The following is a 15,956-nucleotide window of genomic DNA, read 5'->3' as shown; positions in this document are numbered from 1 at the left end:
TCCCCTATATATTAATCCTGGAACATTACAACATGTTTGTAGCCACGTGTCATCACTAGAATGATTCTCAGAAATCCTTAGAAAAATATGTTGGTCAATATAAATATATATTATACTTTTTATTAAACTAATTATCATATAATTAGTAGTCTTAAATTCTTTTCCTTAAATAAAAGCTACGTAAGTTTATTTCCTTAAATAAAAGCTACGAAATTACCTAATATGATTCGTATATATGATAATTAATGATTACAAATCAAAATATTTGATAAAAAAATTTGTATCCTCTACATTTTATTTTAATTAATATTATCAAAAAAAATCACTTAAACATATTTTAAAAAATAGATTTTTCATATATTTATATTTTTTGAATTTTTTAAAACGTCTATAAATTACCAAAAATTGTAAGATGTTATTAACATGATATTTTTTGGAATGGAACCTGATCCGAAATGAAATATTTCAATATCGAAACCAGATTTATATACTTAAATATATTAATTATTTTTAGAATTTAATATCTAAAAGAATATACAAAATATATAAAATGTTATTAAGTTGTCCAAAATACTTGAAAATATTTACAAATAGTTAAAAATACATGATTAAAATAGTTAAATGATATTCAAAATACCAATACTTCAAATATCTATTGATTTCTTATCCGAGTATTGAAGCTAACCAAATTTTATGTTAAGTTTAAGTATTTTAGCTTGCATTATACACATTTATATGTTATAAATAATTTTTTATTTTCATAGTTTGAGAAATTTAAAGTATATACGAATTTTATTTTTTAAAAATAAAATGAGTTATCTGAGTCCAAACCCAAACCGAACCCGCAGATCCGAACCGGATCGAACTCACAAAAAATCGAAATATAACTGAACCGAACCAAACCAAACTGAACCAAATGGTATCCGCATGTCCACCCCAAATCAAATGTAAAAAAAAATCTTGATAACAAGATGCATTCTAATTGTAATATTTCAATACAACATATCTAGTTGAGTTATTAAAAGCATGTATTAAGAGGCTTTTCGTGGATGTTAAAACACATAATACCATATGATATATATAGTTGCACGACTTGACTTATAACTAAAACAGCCACTTCTCGACATAACGAATGGAATAACTTTCTTTTACTTTTATTGGTGGAGTATAATTATATCAGATCTTGCAAGTTGCCAACACTTGCTATTATTTTGAGAATTTAATCAAAAGAATCCTCAATGCTGAAAAATGTTGTGGAGGAAAACAAAATTTAGTACAAATGCTATAGCGATCTTTATCTGATATTTTCTATGCATAACTAAAAACTTAGGCATGTATATAAAAAGATAAAGAGTACTGATTGAGATATTTTATTGTTATTATACTAGGGATTGATTGTTATTATACTTGGGATTGTTCCTATTTTAGTCTCTTTCGAATATTTTTTTTGTTTTTGTTAGGAAACAGAATATTCTATTTCTGTAAAGCGAATGTCAAAAATACAATATGTGCAAAAGTAAAAAGGTGGTCAATGAAAATCAAGAGACATACACTGTCGAGTGTCAACATCTTGAAAGTCATGACAAGTGAAGGCAAAGCTGTGAGTCTGTGACTATGACTCTGACAATTGACATTCACCAGTTTTCTTTTTGTACAACTTGCCTTGATTGCTACAAAAGTCGTTGATCATTATTTTGTCAGCGGTTTTGACTTTAATTTACATATTCTTTTCCCTTTTCTTTGGCTAAAATACATATCTCCTTCATGGGGATACTGTCGCTAGATGATCACTGACCAGATATATATACTTTTGTTCGCTTAAGATAACTTCAGATTCACCTATATACTACTAGTTACTGTACATATCAAAATTAAACACGATGTCATGTAACAGCAATGTTTCAAAAAAAAAGTAACAGCAATATATATACTTTAAACTCCCCAATGTAAAAGGTCTTATTATCTTATGTACCAATACGCCCTCGAGTCCCTCCTCTACTTGCCCAACACAATAACATATTGGCTGTTTTGTTCATATAAACAAACTTGTTAAACAACTCCTAGAAGATTTTCTTAGACCAAAAAAAAAAAGCTTTCACCAAGTTTTGTTACTAGAAACATTCTTACCTCAAAATTCCGTTAATTCTTTCTAGACTTTCCACGTCTTTAAAATCAAGAGATCCATCTCCTTCAGCATCATAGCTCGCATGAACACTATAAAACACATACACAAGCACTGCCAACCCCGAGAAGAACCCGAATCTGATATACGAAGGAGCATCCAGCGATCCAAGCAAAAATATGTTCAAAAATATCGAAACGCAAGGAGTCCAAGGCATCAACGGTACTCCCCAAAACTCAGGAGTTCTAGCTTGAGGCACAACACAATGGAATATCTGCACAATGGCTATAGCCGCCACACCACAGGCTCCAAGCATGAACCATTTTGGTGAACTGGACGGTGCTAGTTTCCATATTAACGTGAAGACAATAGAGGTTATGGAGAATAGACAAAGGAAGGAGAGTGTTGGCCATGGTTTGGTGTATCCAACCGCTACGTAACGCCGGAATATAACAGCGTTTGCAACCATGTAAAAGACGAAGAGGGTTCCAATTGAAACTAGGTTTAAAAGAACGTTTAGGTCTGTAAAGAGTGCGAGCGCCGCCGTGAAGATTCCTGAAAAAACAATACAACATTAGCACTTGAACAGAAGGATATGCTAATCAAAGATCCATATTCTTGAATTAGCTCAATCAGTCATATTAGTATTTGATAGGGCAGATATATTCTAAGATGTATAAAGCTGATTTTGTAACAAAAACAATTTGATGATACTGGAGGAACTTGTTCCGTTAGTTTGGTGCTTAAGAGTATTTTCTTTTTCTTTTTGCAAAAATTAGAGTTTAGTTCCACGTTCAAGATCTACCCTTCCTTATGTGTTTATGTCCTAACAAAACTAGGCAACGTCTCAAGAATTCTAAATTTTTAAAACAAAACACTCTCCCATATAAGATGGGTTATAGTCTTTTAGACAGTCTAAAACATAAGTACATATGTGGTTTATTAATAATTTTCGGTTTATAAAATATAGTATCCAAGCTCTTTAGATTAGTAAAATATGAGAGAGAGAAACAATGCTTACACAAACGAATATGCAAACAAAAGTAACTTGTGGGTCTAAAATAAATTCGCTACCACGACACGACTTCACCATTTCGAGAAAGTTATAATTTAAATAATGATTCACCAAAGATCTTACACAACAATAATTAGCCAATTTTTATATTAGTGGCCAGACCAATGACCTGACCTAAAGATGTCATGCGCATAAGTTTATGTAAAGTTACGAAACAGAGAGCTCGAAAAGGTCACATTAAAGGACAAAAAAGGGACTAAAGAGACCCAACAATGGGAAAATTTTCTTTTAAATCACGAACTTTCAAATTTGGTTGAATAAAAGCCTGAACTTTCCCTTGGACCATTTAAAGCACCAATTTAATTTGACTAGCCATTTTAAACATTAATTTAGTTTGACTAAACCAAATTAAGCACGACGTTAACTCGGATAACAGAATGATTAAACAGAGTTAAATGCCGTCTCTAATCTCCGTTAAGTTCAAAACGACGTCGTTTAGAAATCTTTTAAAAAATCGCATCTGGGTGGATCGAACCTGTTACCAAAGACACACACATGTAACGCGCAAACCACTAGACTACTTGCACTTTTTGAACTTTATTGACTAATAATACCTATTATTGTGAAACCTCCAAATCATCTTCTTCCACTCTAAATCCCTAAATGATTTTATAAATATTAAAACTTGTAAATAGCTTATTAGTTATTTGAAATTTTGTGAGTATAAATAACTAAATGATTTTTAATTATATTTTTTAACTAATAATAATACAAAATGATTTTAAATTATGATTTTTAAAAATATAATCTTTTAGTATTATTAAAAATTATAATAAACAATTATAGTTAATAATAACTTGTCTGATTTATAATAATAATTAATTATAATTTTTAATTAATAGTATACCAAATGATTGTTAATTATAATTTTAATTACTAGATGATTTTTAATTACTAATAAAACAAAATGATTTTTATTATAAGTAGTATTTTTAATAATACTTGTAAATAAAACTTAATATTATAGTTAAGTTAATAATTATTATAAGTTTAATATTTTTAGTAATGTTCACAAATTTTTGAATAGTTAATAATTTATTTACAATTTTTAATATTTATAAAATTAATTAGGGATTTAGGGTTGAATAAGATGATTTGGAGGTTTCACAATACTAACTATTACTAGTCAATCATGTTAAAAAATATTTAAGTGGTCTAGTGGTTTGAGCCTTACATGTGTGTGTCTATTGTCACGGGTTCGATTCCACTCAAATGCATATTTTTAAAAGATTTTTAAACGACGTCGTTTTGGACTTAACGGAGATTAGAGACGACATTTAACTCTGTTTAATCATTCTGTTATCCGAGTTAACGTCGTGCTTAATTTGGTTTAGTCAAACTAAATTGATGTTTAAAATGGCTAGTCAAATTAAATTGATGCTTTAAATGGTCCAAGAGAAAGTTCAGGCTTTTTTTCAACCAAATTTGAAAGTTCGTGATTTAAAAGACCGTTGAAAAGATTGAACTTTTTGAACCCAGTTGATGAACACGAGCACTACATTTTGTCGGATTCTATGTTCTAAATCGAGAACCAACACCAAAACAATCACATAAGAGCATAAGACATGGCCTACATTAATATAGTCACACAGTCAAGAGCGGTACACGACTACAGCCACAATCACAAACAAAATTAGCTGGGAAATATTTTTTTAAAAAGATTTGATTTTTTGGTTTTGTTTTCTTCTTTCGTACGCGTATATTGTATGTAATCACGTGGAAAGTGTTGATCTACGCATTACACTCAAATCCAAAAAGATCATAGAAACAAAAAAACAAGTGTTTTAAATTTGGGTCCCCACTCATTGTCCGTTTATCACTTGATGAAAATAAAACAGAGGGGAAACATAAACCGATCTTGACGAAAGGAAAAATATAAAAAAAATCCAACGTAACGTTATATTAAATTTCACGGGATTTACGTTGTTTTTTAACCTTATTAGATTTGTTAAATATTTAATCTAATTAAAATAAAAGATTTAAAGAGTTTAAGACAAAACTTGTTTTAACTTACCAAGAAAAGCGGAAGCGTTGACTGGTGTGGATGTCTTGGGATGGACCTTAGCGAACCAAGCGGGGACCACTCTTGACCGTCCGATGACGCACATGTACCGAGCCTGACCCAACATCGCCACCAACAACGACGTCAGTATCCCAAAACTTGCTCCAATCCCAACCACTTTCGTCACCCATTCCCAGCCTTCCGATCTGCTAAACGCCGCCGCGTACGGTGCTTCAGTGTCTATCTGCGTACACACACACACAAATGATCATGGCCCTTAAAATCAATTAACAATTAATATAATTTTTTTCAACGGACCAGATCGTAAGGGAGGAGCATGGACATGGAAACAGCCATTAAGCAGTAAAGTACAATGACGATAGCGACCGAGCCGGATATTCCCATGGGGATGTCTTTGACCGGGTCTCTCACTTCTTCAGCCATCGTCGAAACGGCGTCGTATCCTATGTAACTTAAGTAAACCATCGCCGCTCCGTTGAACACACCCGAAGCTCCGAAAGGGAAAAACCCGGACGGATTCTCCGGGTCAGCGGGCCGGGTTAAATTCTTCGCGTCTCCTTTCCAGAACCCCATCGCGATCACGAACACGATGAATGCAATGTGCAACGCCGTTAGCACCATGTTCACCTTCGAACTCTCCCTCGTGCTGTAGCAGGTGATGAACGTGACGGCGAGGACGACGAGAACGGCGACGGGATCGATTTCGTTGAATCCGTTTGGGAGCCCGGAGACGACGAATCTCCACTCGGAGGTGGATAGTCCGAATGCGGATCCGAGATAAGCTGTGAATCCCCTTGAAACGGCGGCGTTTGACATGACGTAGTCCATTATCAGATTCGCTCCTGTTATAAAAGCTGGAAACTCGCCTGTAACGGCAAAAAAAACGGTTACAGATAAAAAACGGTTACAGATTTTGAATTTTTCACGGAGGTTATAGAGAGAGTGTGTATATATACTGACCGAATGTGATACGGATGTAGCTGAAGGCGCCGCCGGCGACGGGGAGGTGAACAGCGAACTCGGTGTAGCAGAAGGCGGAGAGGAGAGCGCAGAGACCGGCGATTGCGTAGGAGACGACGATCGAGGGACCGGCGAAGAGTCGGCTAGCGCGGCCGGTGGTGACGAAGACTCCGGCGCCGATCATGCCTCCGATTCCGAGTCCGACGAGGTCGTACCAGCGGAGAGTGCGGCGCATCTGCTCGCCGGAGACGGCGCGGACGCGGCTCATCTCGTCGTACGAGGTGGAGACGGAGATAGCGCGGCGGGAAAAGCGGGAGGGAGTGGCGGAGAGAGAGTTGAGGTAGACGCGGAGGCTGGAGAAGGAGGTGTCTCCGCGGTGATGGGCCTCCATTACGGACTGGAGTCGGGTCGGGTCGGGTCGGTATGGATCGGGTTTGTGGAGAGTCTTGAGAGTAATTTGAACGAGGGGGTTTTATAATGGGGATGAGAGAGTTCAGTGGCTTGTTGTGTAAATACGACGAACTTTAGGGACACTCATTAGTCAATAATATATTAAAATTATTATTCACAAATGATCACATAAGCATAGATTAAAATAAACAAATCAGGTAAGCATAAAGTCTACAAAGATACAAATCTAAATTTTTTTGTAATCTGTTAGGTATGGCAACTTTTTATCTATCTTATTAAAACTTGATCACTATTTCGATTTAATTTTGATTTATCGTATTTTATCGTATATACTAATAAATTCAAACTTTTTTGTAACACTATTAAATTCAAACTCTTATATTAATTAGGCATGTTACTATGTTGCCTAACAACATATATATTTAACTAAATATTTAAATATTTCAAAAATATAATAACAGAAAATATTTATACAGATTTTTAGATTGTAATCTAATAATATATTACTATGCATTTTAAAAGTATAATAAACAGTTTTAAAGTATTTAAACATTATAAATATATTTTTGTCAGCTCATTATAAATATCTAAATAATTAGATTTTGTAATTATTATGCATTTATTTAATTTATCTTCTACTTATATACACAATATAAAATTTATAATATCATACTCCCTCTGTTTCAATATAGTTGATGTTTTAGAAGGATAATTTTGTTTCGAATTAGATTATGTTTTGAGATTTTAAGGTTAACTTTAACTTTATTGGAAACTGTTCAACCAATTAGATTTCATTGTCTTTTTTATTATTGGTTAATTGATTCTAAAGTAATTTTTTAAAATATTTTTATTTAGAAAAATCTAGTTTTCTTAATATTTGTGCACTAAATCAAAACATCAAGTATTATGAAACAGAGGGAGTATATATTTATTAATTTCTTAATAACTTAGAGAATTGGTATGTTGATTGGAGTTGGATTCAAAAACAAGAATGTCAATTTGATCTATAAAATTTGACTTATATGAATACCATTTTGTATGATATGGTTAAATCCGGTTCAGTAAAAATCAAACTTATGTTAACTTGTTCTTCAGTTTACACTCAAAACAATGTAAACCAAAAAAACATTCCAGTATAAACTGAATTTGTACCAAACTGAATCTGACAACACTAATGTTCTAAAAATTGGTGTAGAAAGTATACACACTCGCTTAGGCACTAAATCAGTTATAACCGGGACGATCTAAAAAGTTATAATTTTTATTATTTAAATCAGTTAAAATTGTTCTACTTTTTAGTCAAGTAACATTGTTAGTGCAAATTCATAAACTTGTTTAATATTTTTTTTTGTACATGTAACTTTTCTAACTCATCAAAATAGCTTTATGATTGAACACAAAAAGTATAATATCTGTATAAAATATATTAATATTTGTTAATGTCTAAGCCTTGCCTAGATTCGAATAATCATCCTAATCTCTAGTTCTCTATTTAGTTAAAATATCTTAATAGTATAACTTTTTTTTCCTTGCTATATTTTTTTGCAATATATTTATTTTTTAAGTATTCAATACTAAATTTAAGTGACTACTACATTTCAAAATACAATTAATTTATACATGTGTCACAATTTAATTGATTAAAAGCTTCATTAATGCTATGAAATAAATACATTGGACTTTCAATACATAGTATTATATAGTAACATGGTAGGTAACTAAATGAGTGGAAAAAAATTCAAGAGCAGAAATTATAATAAAGAGATTGTACACAACATAGCAAAATAAAGAACTTACCCACATTAGAGAGAAGATAAGCCTTATATATATGTTAGTTGAGTTGGTTATTCATGACATGCATAATATAATTCTCCAAACTCACAATATTTCCTCTCGTTTCTTATTCTGTTTTGGCAATTATGGCTGCCAATTCATGGACAAAAGAAGAGAACGAGCTGTTCAAGAACGCAGTGGAATGTTTCTCTGCGTTTTCACCCAATCGGTTCGAGCGTATAGCCCACTTTGTATGGAGACCAGTGGTCGAAGTTATTGAGCATTACCAGGAAATGGTAGATGATCTTCTAGAGATCAGATCGAGTCAAATAGCTTTATCTAATGGGATGTTTGATGCAGTTTTGCCAAGTTGGTGCCTGGTCGAGAAACCTATATGGGACATAGACGAACATGAGTAAGTATACAATATAATGAATAAAGGTTTTCCATAGCTGATGAGTGTATATGATTATATCATAATATCGATAGAGTATATAGTGGTGTTATTTCGTGGATCTATGTTTGGAATCAATACGATTAACACATTCTCTTCTTAGCTACTACGAAATTCGCATAGTGATAAGTGATAAGTGATAACATGTTATTAATCGTAGATGTTTCGTGGCCATAAGTTTTTTTTCTTTTTTTTGGTCCATTTTTTTTTTCTTATTAATCTCATTTGAATCAATTCTGTCATTAAATAATTGCATGGTGGTGAGAAATGATTGAAAGCGGATTGATCTCACACTCGTAAACGAATTTGAATCTTAAAAAAATAACACAATGCAGATGGTTCCTGATCGGGTTAAGGAGGTATGGGAGAAAATGGGACAAAATAGCGGTCTTACTGGGTACCAAAACCCCGATGCAAGTGGCGATCTATGCACGTAAGTTCTTCACTTGGCACAACCCAGGGAACAATGTGATGAAGCGGCGGAGAACCATGGAAATAACTATGGGGGACACCAGTGTGGACTCATCTAGCCCACAAAAGAGAACTAGCGGGGACATCAATATGGACTCAACTGGCCAACAAGAGAGAACTATGGGGGGCATCAATGTGGACTCAACTGGCCAACATGAGAGCCTCGTACTTCCTTTGCAGCCGCAACCACAACAAGGGCCAGTTGCACTGGAAACCGGTCAGGATGCTAGCATTTCTGATTCTGAATCGAATAACCTTCCGTGAGCGTAAACCAGAGCATAAAATTTAGTTGTGAAACTATTTAAAGCTCAAGGATTTTTATTGCATTTTGAATTTTGTTTTGCAGTTTTTCCTTTTATACAAACCTTTATGGTTATTATTGTTGAATCTGAATTCCGTTTATCATAATATAATTTGAGGTTAAAAAACAAAGACCAAAAGAGAGTATAATAGGGGGGTTAGTCTAAATAAAATATAATTCGGGTCTATTCACTAAATTAATGAAAATACAAGGGTGAATGTTGAGAAAAAAAAAAGGAAAACCCTCGAGAGATACCAGGTTCCTTTTGTTTTCTGGAGATCAGAGTTTTCCCACCAACTTTGTTGTTGCTTCTATCATATCTATGGGTCCAAAGCAGTGGACGAGGGATGATGACAAACTGTTTGAGAGACTTCTGATGGAGTTCCCTGAGAATCGGGTCCTTGCAGATGTGAAGCACTACTACGAAGCTTTGGTCCACGATATTAACCTTTAAACCTTATCGAATCGGGTTGAGATCCTACTACTAATTATCCAGATGGGATCCCATTTCAGACCCAACCCATGGAGAAAGAAAAAAAAGAGAGGAACACAGGTTAGTCTAGGCACTGATGAACTAGGGTTTATGTTGATTGGGGTGAAGTTTTAGTTTTTTTAGGTTAGGAGAAATTTAATAAACGGATGATGAACTGTTAGGGTTTTAATGGTTAGGTAAGAAGCAACAATAACATGGATAGAAATTATATACCATATTTTGTTACTCATTAGGTTTAGATTACGATCTTTGTATTAGATTATCTGGTTCTTGATTTTGTATAAACTTTATAGCTATATATATATAAATCATAGTTGAGTGTTAGGAGAGAAACTTCAATAACTTTCATACATTGTTATCAAAACTTAGTTATGGGCTTTGGTTGATTGATTTAATTTTCAGGTCTTTTCTGGAGGGATTAGCGAAGTATGGGAAAGGAGATTGGAAGAACATATCGAGAAAGAGTGTGAAGACAAGGACCCCAACGCAAGTTGCAAGTCATGAACAAAAGTATTTCTTGAGGCAAGCGGCCGAGAAGAAGGCAAAGCAACGCTCCAGTATTGATATTTGTATGTTTACAGGTAGTGGAAGACGCGTACAAGTTCTTCTGAAAACGAAGATTAGGAGAGTTCTCATTAAAGGTGTGTTTGTCTCCTAAAGTAGGATTCATTGAGGTTAAGAAACTGAACCAACATATTCATGGGCAGAAGCTTCCATCAACTCTCCTCTTCTTATTACTTCCATATGCCTTTTTAACACTAGGTGCAAACAAAACAATGAAAGTCTTTAGCTTTACCTCTTCCGCCTGTTCACGTTTCAGCCAGGAGTATCTATTTGAAAGTGCACATTGTTCACTAGAACAATATTGTCGGAGCCTTAAGATGAACAAATGTGATCTTCTAGCCTACGTGGTAACTTTTCTCTCTCTGTAACTAAAAATTTCGAAAGCTAAGAATCACCATAAAGTGTTAACAAATTAGCAAGTGCTTTCTAGGATTGGTGTAGGAGTGCAGCACAAGTTCATTATCATAAATAGAAGCAGAGGATCTTACTCACTGGAAATGCTGTGACTGTGATGAAAGAGGGACTTTCAGCAGCAAAGTTGTTGCTGATGAGATTTATCAGATTGTGTAGTAAAGTAGTGACAACAATAAAACGGCATTGGTTGCTTTTAGTGCGACATGCTTCTTGGCACCAATTCTCACTACAAGATAGATCTTTACAACTAAACTGGCTTTTACAAAAAGAAAGACCAAATTCTGGTACACTGCAGAATGCTTATCGACCACCACGGCCACGTCTACGAACTCTTCCACGCCACGTCTTTGGCCACCTGGTGGATGCTTTCCTGATACCAACGAGAAGAATAAAATGATGAGAATAAGGTATAATACCGAAAGGAATGGTTAAGAATGAATGAAAAGTTAGAGAAAGACATGCTTAATGTGTTACATTCAGTTGATATTGGTGTGTCTTCGACCAGCAATGTCTCGTTTAAACTATCTGGAGAATATAACAGCGAATGTTGTTTCTTTTCTGACACTTAGGTGGTTTGATGCGATTGGATTCTTCCCTTTCAAAGTGAGTTTCACGGCTTTTAAGTGAGTTTTCATACTAACATGTACACATGCAATAATAAGTCATTGCAGGTAGATAACAACAGGTCAGTGGTGATTGATGATTGAATTCTAAACAGAAAAATTACAGTAGAAACCATTTGTGTTGCACAAGGAAATTAATTAGTAGATGAGACTAAAAGAGATGTAACACGATATAACTAAAATTAGAGATCTATAGAAAAATATGTAAAATAATTTTAATACAATTTATTGAAAATATAAGAATAATGCATCAAATTATTATATTACAGTAATGATAAGATAAAATATATGTAAACTTTTTTTTTGTCATCAATTTTTACAGACTGAAACAGATAAATATATGTAAACTAAAGCTTTAGAAATCATTATTTTCATATTTTGAATATGTTTTTTATTTGATTATTTCAAATTAAAATTTTATACCATATATGTATTACATAAATATGTTGATATATGTTAATACTTATTGAAAAGAAAAAAAATATATAAAAACATAAACCATATCGAATAACACACACAAATAGTGTTTTAAAATTACACAATATGAAATATCAAAGTATAAATAATATATTTAGTTTTTTATCTTATAAATCAAATATATATAACAATAAAACAAAAAAATACCGACAGATGCACTGATCAAAACTTTACTGATGCTTCATTAATGCTGTAAAATAAATACATTCAATAATATTATATATTAACATGGTAGATAAATAAATGAGCGGAAAAAAATTTAAGAGAAGAAATTATAATAAAGAGATTGCATTAGACAACATAGAAAAGTAAAAAAAAATTACCAAAATTAGAGAGAAGGTAAGCCTTATATTTATGTTAGCTGAGTTGGTTATTCATGACATGCATAATATAATTCTCCAAAAATCAAAACATTTTCTCTCGACTTCCTGATTTCTTAATCTGTTTTGGCAACTATGGCTGCGAATTCATGGACAAATGAAGAGAACGAGCCGTTCAAGAACGCAGTGCAAGTGTTCTCTACTTTTTCACCCAATCGGTTCGAGCGTATAGCCCAGTTTCTAGGGAAATCGGTGGTCGATGTTATGGAGCATTACCAGAAAATGGTCGATGATCTTCTAGAGATCGGATCGAGTCAAATAGCTTTATCTAATGGATTGTTTGATGCATCTGTGCCGAGTTGGTGCCGGATTGAGAAACTTATATGGAGCAAAGAAGAACATGAGTAAGTATTATGATATAATGAGTAAAGGTTTTCTGAAATCCACATTTTCATGCACGTATGAGTTTATATGATTATATCATAACATCAATACAGCCTTTTACAAAAAAACAAAAACATTGATACAGTATATAATGGTGTTAGTTCGTGGATCTATGTTTGGAATCAATACGACTAACACATTCTCTTCTTAGGTACTAAAAAATTCTCATAGTGATAAGTGATAACATGTTAATCATAGATGTTTTGTGGCCATAAGTTTCTTTTCTCTTTATCTCATTTGAATCAATTCTGTCATTAAATAATTGTATGGTGGTGAAACATGATTAAAAGCGGGTTGATCTCACACTCATATAACGAATCTGAATTTAAAAAAAAAACACAATGCAGATGGTTCCTGATCGGGTTAAGGCGGTTTGGGAAAAAATGTGACAAAATAGCGGTTTTAGTTGTAACCAAAACCGCGATGCAAGTGGCGATCTATGCACGTAACTTCTTCACTTGGCAGAACCCAAGGAACAATGTGATGAAGCGGCGGAGAACCATGGACATAACTATGGGGGACACCAGTGTGGACTCATCAAGCCCACAAAAGAGAATTAGGGGGGACATCAATATGGACTCAACTGGCCAACAAGAGAGCCTCGTTCCTTCGCAGCCGCAACCACAACCACAACCACAACCACAACAGGGGCCAGTTGCGCTAGAAACCGGTCAGGATGCTAACATTTCTGATTCTGAATCGGAGAACTCTCCATGAGCGTAAACCAGAACATAAATTTCGTTGCGGAACTATTTAAAGCCCAAGGACTTTTAATGCATTTTGAATTTTGTTTTGCGATTTTTTTCCTTTTATATAAACCTCCATGGTTATATATTTCTTATTGTTGAATCTGAATTCTGTTTATCATATTTTCCTAATTTGAATGCTTTTGACAACTTTCAATCTCCTTTTCCAAACACATTTTAACCACTTCATTTATTACATTTTTCAAACAATTAGACCGTATTTATTATAAAAGTACAAAACACAATTATCTATTTAAAGTTTTTTATTATACTTTTTTTTCATTCTTCCTGAGTAATTCATTAATCATATTTACCGTAATAATTTGATAGCATAAATTTTACATGTTGACTATAATAGGCTTAAATGAACTTTCTCATAGAAAGAATTCAAAATAGTTAACAAAAAGTATATTTATTTGTTTACATAATCAATTAGATATAGACATTTAGGTATCCATTCAGATACGGATCATTTATTTCGGATATCAGATTTTTGAGTTTTTAATCCTCGCTTGGGTATTATAAATTTCAGGGTGATTTCGAATCGAGTCTTCCCAAATGTGGATAAATTCTTACGATGTATAGAAATTTGAAATATCTAAATAACCAATGAATCTGAGTAGTTAAAAAAAAAACCAATGAATCTGAAAAAAATTCAAATATTTATATCAAAATAACCATATTTCCTTATTCGGTCCAATCTTTTTGAATAAAATTAGTTATATGGCTAAAAATCTAAAATTTATAATAGTAATCATGAAAACAAACATTAATGTATAAAAACATTAAAAACAATACCAGATCAAACTCCAGTTTGAGGTTAGAAAAACAAAGATCAAATGGAATACAATAGGGGGGTTAGATATAAATAAAATATAAGTCGGTCTATTCACTAAATTAATGAAAACACAAGGGTGAATCTTGAGATTTACCTATTATTTTCGCTATAAATCCGAGAGAAAAAAAGGGAAAACCCTCGAGAGATATCAGGTTCCTTTTGTTTTTGGAGATCAGAGTTTTCCCTATAACTTTGTTGTTGCTTCTATCATATCTATGGGTCCAAAGCAGTGGACAAGGGATGATGACAAACTGTTTGAGAGACTTCTGTTGGAGTTCCCCGAGAATACTCCGTATAGGTTTGAGATTATCGCCGTCCATCTTGAGAAACCGCTTGAAGAGGTGAAGCACTACTACGAAGCTTTGGTCCACGATATTAACCTTATCGAATCGGGTCGATGCCCTACTACTAATTATCCAGATGGGATCCCATCGGAGACCGAACATATGGAGAAAGAAAAAACGAGAGGAATACCTTGGACAGAAGAGGAACACAGGTTAGTCTTAACACTGATGAATTAGGGTTTATGTTGATTGGGTGAAAGTATGAATTAACTATTTAAAGTCTTTATCGGGGCGATGATTTAGTATTTTTTTGGGTTAGGTTAGGAGAAAGTTTATAAACGGATGATGAACTGTTATAGGGTTTTATTGGTTAGGTAATCACATCAACATTGATAGAGTATACCATATTTTGTTACTCGTTTAGTTTAAATTATGATCTTGTATAGATTATATGCATTCCTGATTTTGTGTAACCTTTATAGCTATATACATAAATCATAGGTGAGATGTTAAGAGAGAAACTTCAACAACTTTCATACACTGTTAACAAAACTTAATTATGGACTTTGGTTGATTGTTTTAATGATATTTCAGGCTTTTTCTAGAGGGACTAGAGAAATATGGGAAAGGAAATTGGAGGGACATATCGAGAAAGATTGTGAGGACAAAGAACTCAGCGCAAGTAGCAAGCCATGCACAAAAATATTTCCTGAGGCAAGTGGCCAAGAAGAACGCAAAGAAACGCTCCAGTATCCATGACATAACTTTGATAGATCATGCTGCTAACAACGTAACCGCACCTCAATCCGACTTGGAATCTACGATGGGCCAACCACCTTCTGATCAGCAGGGGCTTCAAGACCATCATCTTTCCAACGAAGACTTTTGGATTAGGAAGCTGAATAGTTAAATTCCAAAGTTAACAAATTTTTTTATTTGTTTTTTTTTTGCTAAATTGTAAATATCATTTCAAAATGAAAATTGAGGTTTTACAAGATGAGATTAACAACAAGAAAACCTAAGATTTGTTTCCATGGCAAAAAAAGAGAAAAAACATGGAAACAAAAGACAATCATACTTAATCCGTTCAGCATGAGCGAACAGGACCAAAGTAATGATACAATCTTGAGAAGTCCGAGTGAGAAGTCGAGCCGAGAGAAGAT

At 33.4% G+C, this 15,956-nt stretch overlaps 4 protein-coding genes across 4 annotated transcripts; 3 read left to right on the top strand and 1 right to left on the bottom strand.

Moving 5' to 3' along the window:
• Positions 1 to 1,890: 1,890 nt before the first annotated feature.
• LOC130496619 (cationic amino acid transporter 7, chloroplastic) lies at positions 1,891 to 6,606 on the bottom strand. Its single transcript, XM_056988836.1, has 5 exons — positions 6,181 to 6,606; positions 5,518 to 6,086; positions 5,212 to 5,443; positions 2,128 to 2,677; positions 1,891 to 2,023 (listed from the first exon to the last, which is right to left on the bottom strand). Exons 1-5 carry the CDS (start codon positions 6,569 to 6,571, stop codon positions 1,996 to 1,998), a joined length of 1,770 nt encoding a protein of 589 aa, XP_056844816.1. The 5' UTR covers positions 6,572 to 6,606; the 3' UTR covers positions 1,891 to 1,995.
• Positions 6,607 to 8,510: 1,904 nt separating this feature from the next.
• On the top strand, positions 8,511 to 9,553 carry LOC108807565 (transcription factor SRM1-like). Its single transcript, XM_056989281.1, has 2 exons — positions 8,511 to 8,779; positions 9,154 to 9,553. The coding sequence occupies exons 1-2, from the start codon at positions 8,511 to 8,513 to the stop codon at positions 9,551 to 9,553; spliced, it is 669 nt and encodes a 222-aa protein (XP_056845261.1).
• Positions 9,554 to 12,616: 3,063 nt separating this feature from the next.
• Positions 12,617 to 13,642, top strand: LOC130496801 (transcription factor DIVARICATA-like). Its single transcript, XM_056989279.1, has 2 exons — positions 12,617 to 12,885; positions 13,273 to 13,642. Exons 1-2 carry the CDS (start codon positions 12,617 to 12,619, stop codon positions 13,640 to 13,642), a joined length of 639 nt encoding a protein of 212 aa, XP_056845259.1.
• Positions 13,643 to 14,700: 1,058 nt separating this feature from the next.
• LOC108810801 (transcription factor DIVARICATA) lies at positions 14,701 to 15,703 on the top strand. Its single transcript, XM_018582881.2, has 2 exons — positions 14,701 to 15,005; positions 15,388 to 15,703. The coding sequence occupies exons 1-2, from the start codon at positions 14,725 to 14,727 to the stop codon at positions 15,701 to 15,703; spliced, it is 597 nt and encodes a 198-aa protein (XP_018438383.2). The 5' UTR covers positions 14,701 to 14,724.
• The last annotated feature ends 253 nt before the right edge of the window (positions 15,704 to 15,956 follow it).

The sequence above is a fragment of the Raphanus sativus genome, chromosome 6, assembly GCF_000801105.2.
Source record: "Raphanus sativus cultivar WK10039 chromosome 6, ASM80110v3, whole genome shotgun sequence".
Taxonomy (NCBI): Eukaryota; Viridiplantae; Streptophyta; class Magnoliopsida; order Brassicales; family Brassicaceae; genus Raphanus; species Raphanus sativus.
The sequence above is the reverse complement of the archived record's forward strand: the minus strand, read 5'-3'. Positions and strand labels throughout refer to the sequence as shown.

What these genes read in the sequence shown, in the direction of transcription:
- LOC130496619 (XM_056988836.1), bottom strand. Translation starts at nt 6,571, where the DNA reads ATGGAGGCCCATCACCGCGGAGACACCTCCTTCTCCAGCCTCCGCGTC. An exon ending in CTACATCCGTATCACATTCG is followed by an intron (nt 6,087 to 6,180) that starts GTCAGTATATAT and finishes TTGCCGTTACAG; the next exon opens with GCGAGTTTCCAGCTTTTATA. An exon ending in CAACGCTTCCGCTTTTCTTG is followed by an intron (nt 2,678 to 5,211) that starts GTAAGTTAAAAC and finishes TTGTTTTTTCAG; the next exon opens with GAATCTTCACGGCGGCGCTC.
- LOC108807565 (XM_056989281.1), top strand. Translation starts at nt 8,511, where the DNA reads ATGGCTGCCAATTCATGGACAAAAGAAGAGAACGAGCTGTTCAAGAAC. An exon ending in TGGGACATAGACGAACATGA is followed by an intron (nt 8,780 to 9,153) that starts GTAAGTATACAA and finishes AACACAATGCAG; the next exon opens with ATGGTTCCTGATCGGGTTAA.
- LOC130496801 (XM_056989279.1), top strand. Translation starts at nt 12,617, where the DNA reads ATGGCTGCGAATTCATGGACAAATGAAGAGAACGAGCCGTTCAAGAAC. An exon ending in TGGAGCAAAGAAGAACATGA is followed by an intron (nt 12,886 to 13,272) that starts GTAAGTATTATG and finishes AACACAATGCAG; the next exon opens with ATGGTTCCTGATCGGGTTAA.
- LOC108810801 (XM_018582881.2), top strand. Translation starts at nt 14,725, where the DNA reads ATGGGTCCAAAGCAGTGGACAAGGGATGATGACAAACTGTTTGAGAGA. An exon ending in TGGACAGAAGAGGAACACAG is followed by an intron (nt 15,006 to 15,387) that starts GTTAGTCTTAAC and finishes ATGATATTTCAG; the next exon opens with GCTTTTTCTAGAGGGACTAG.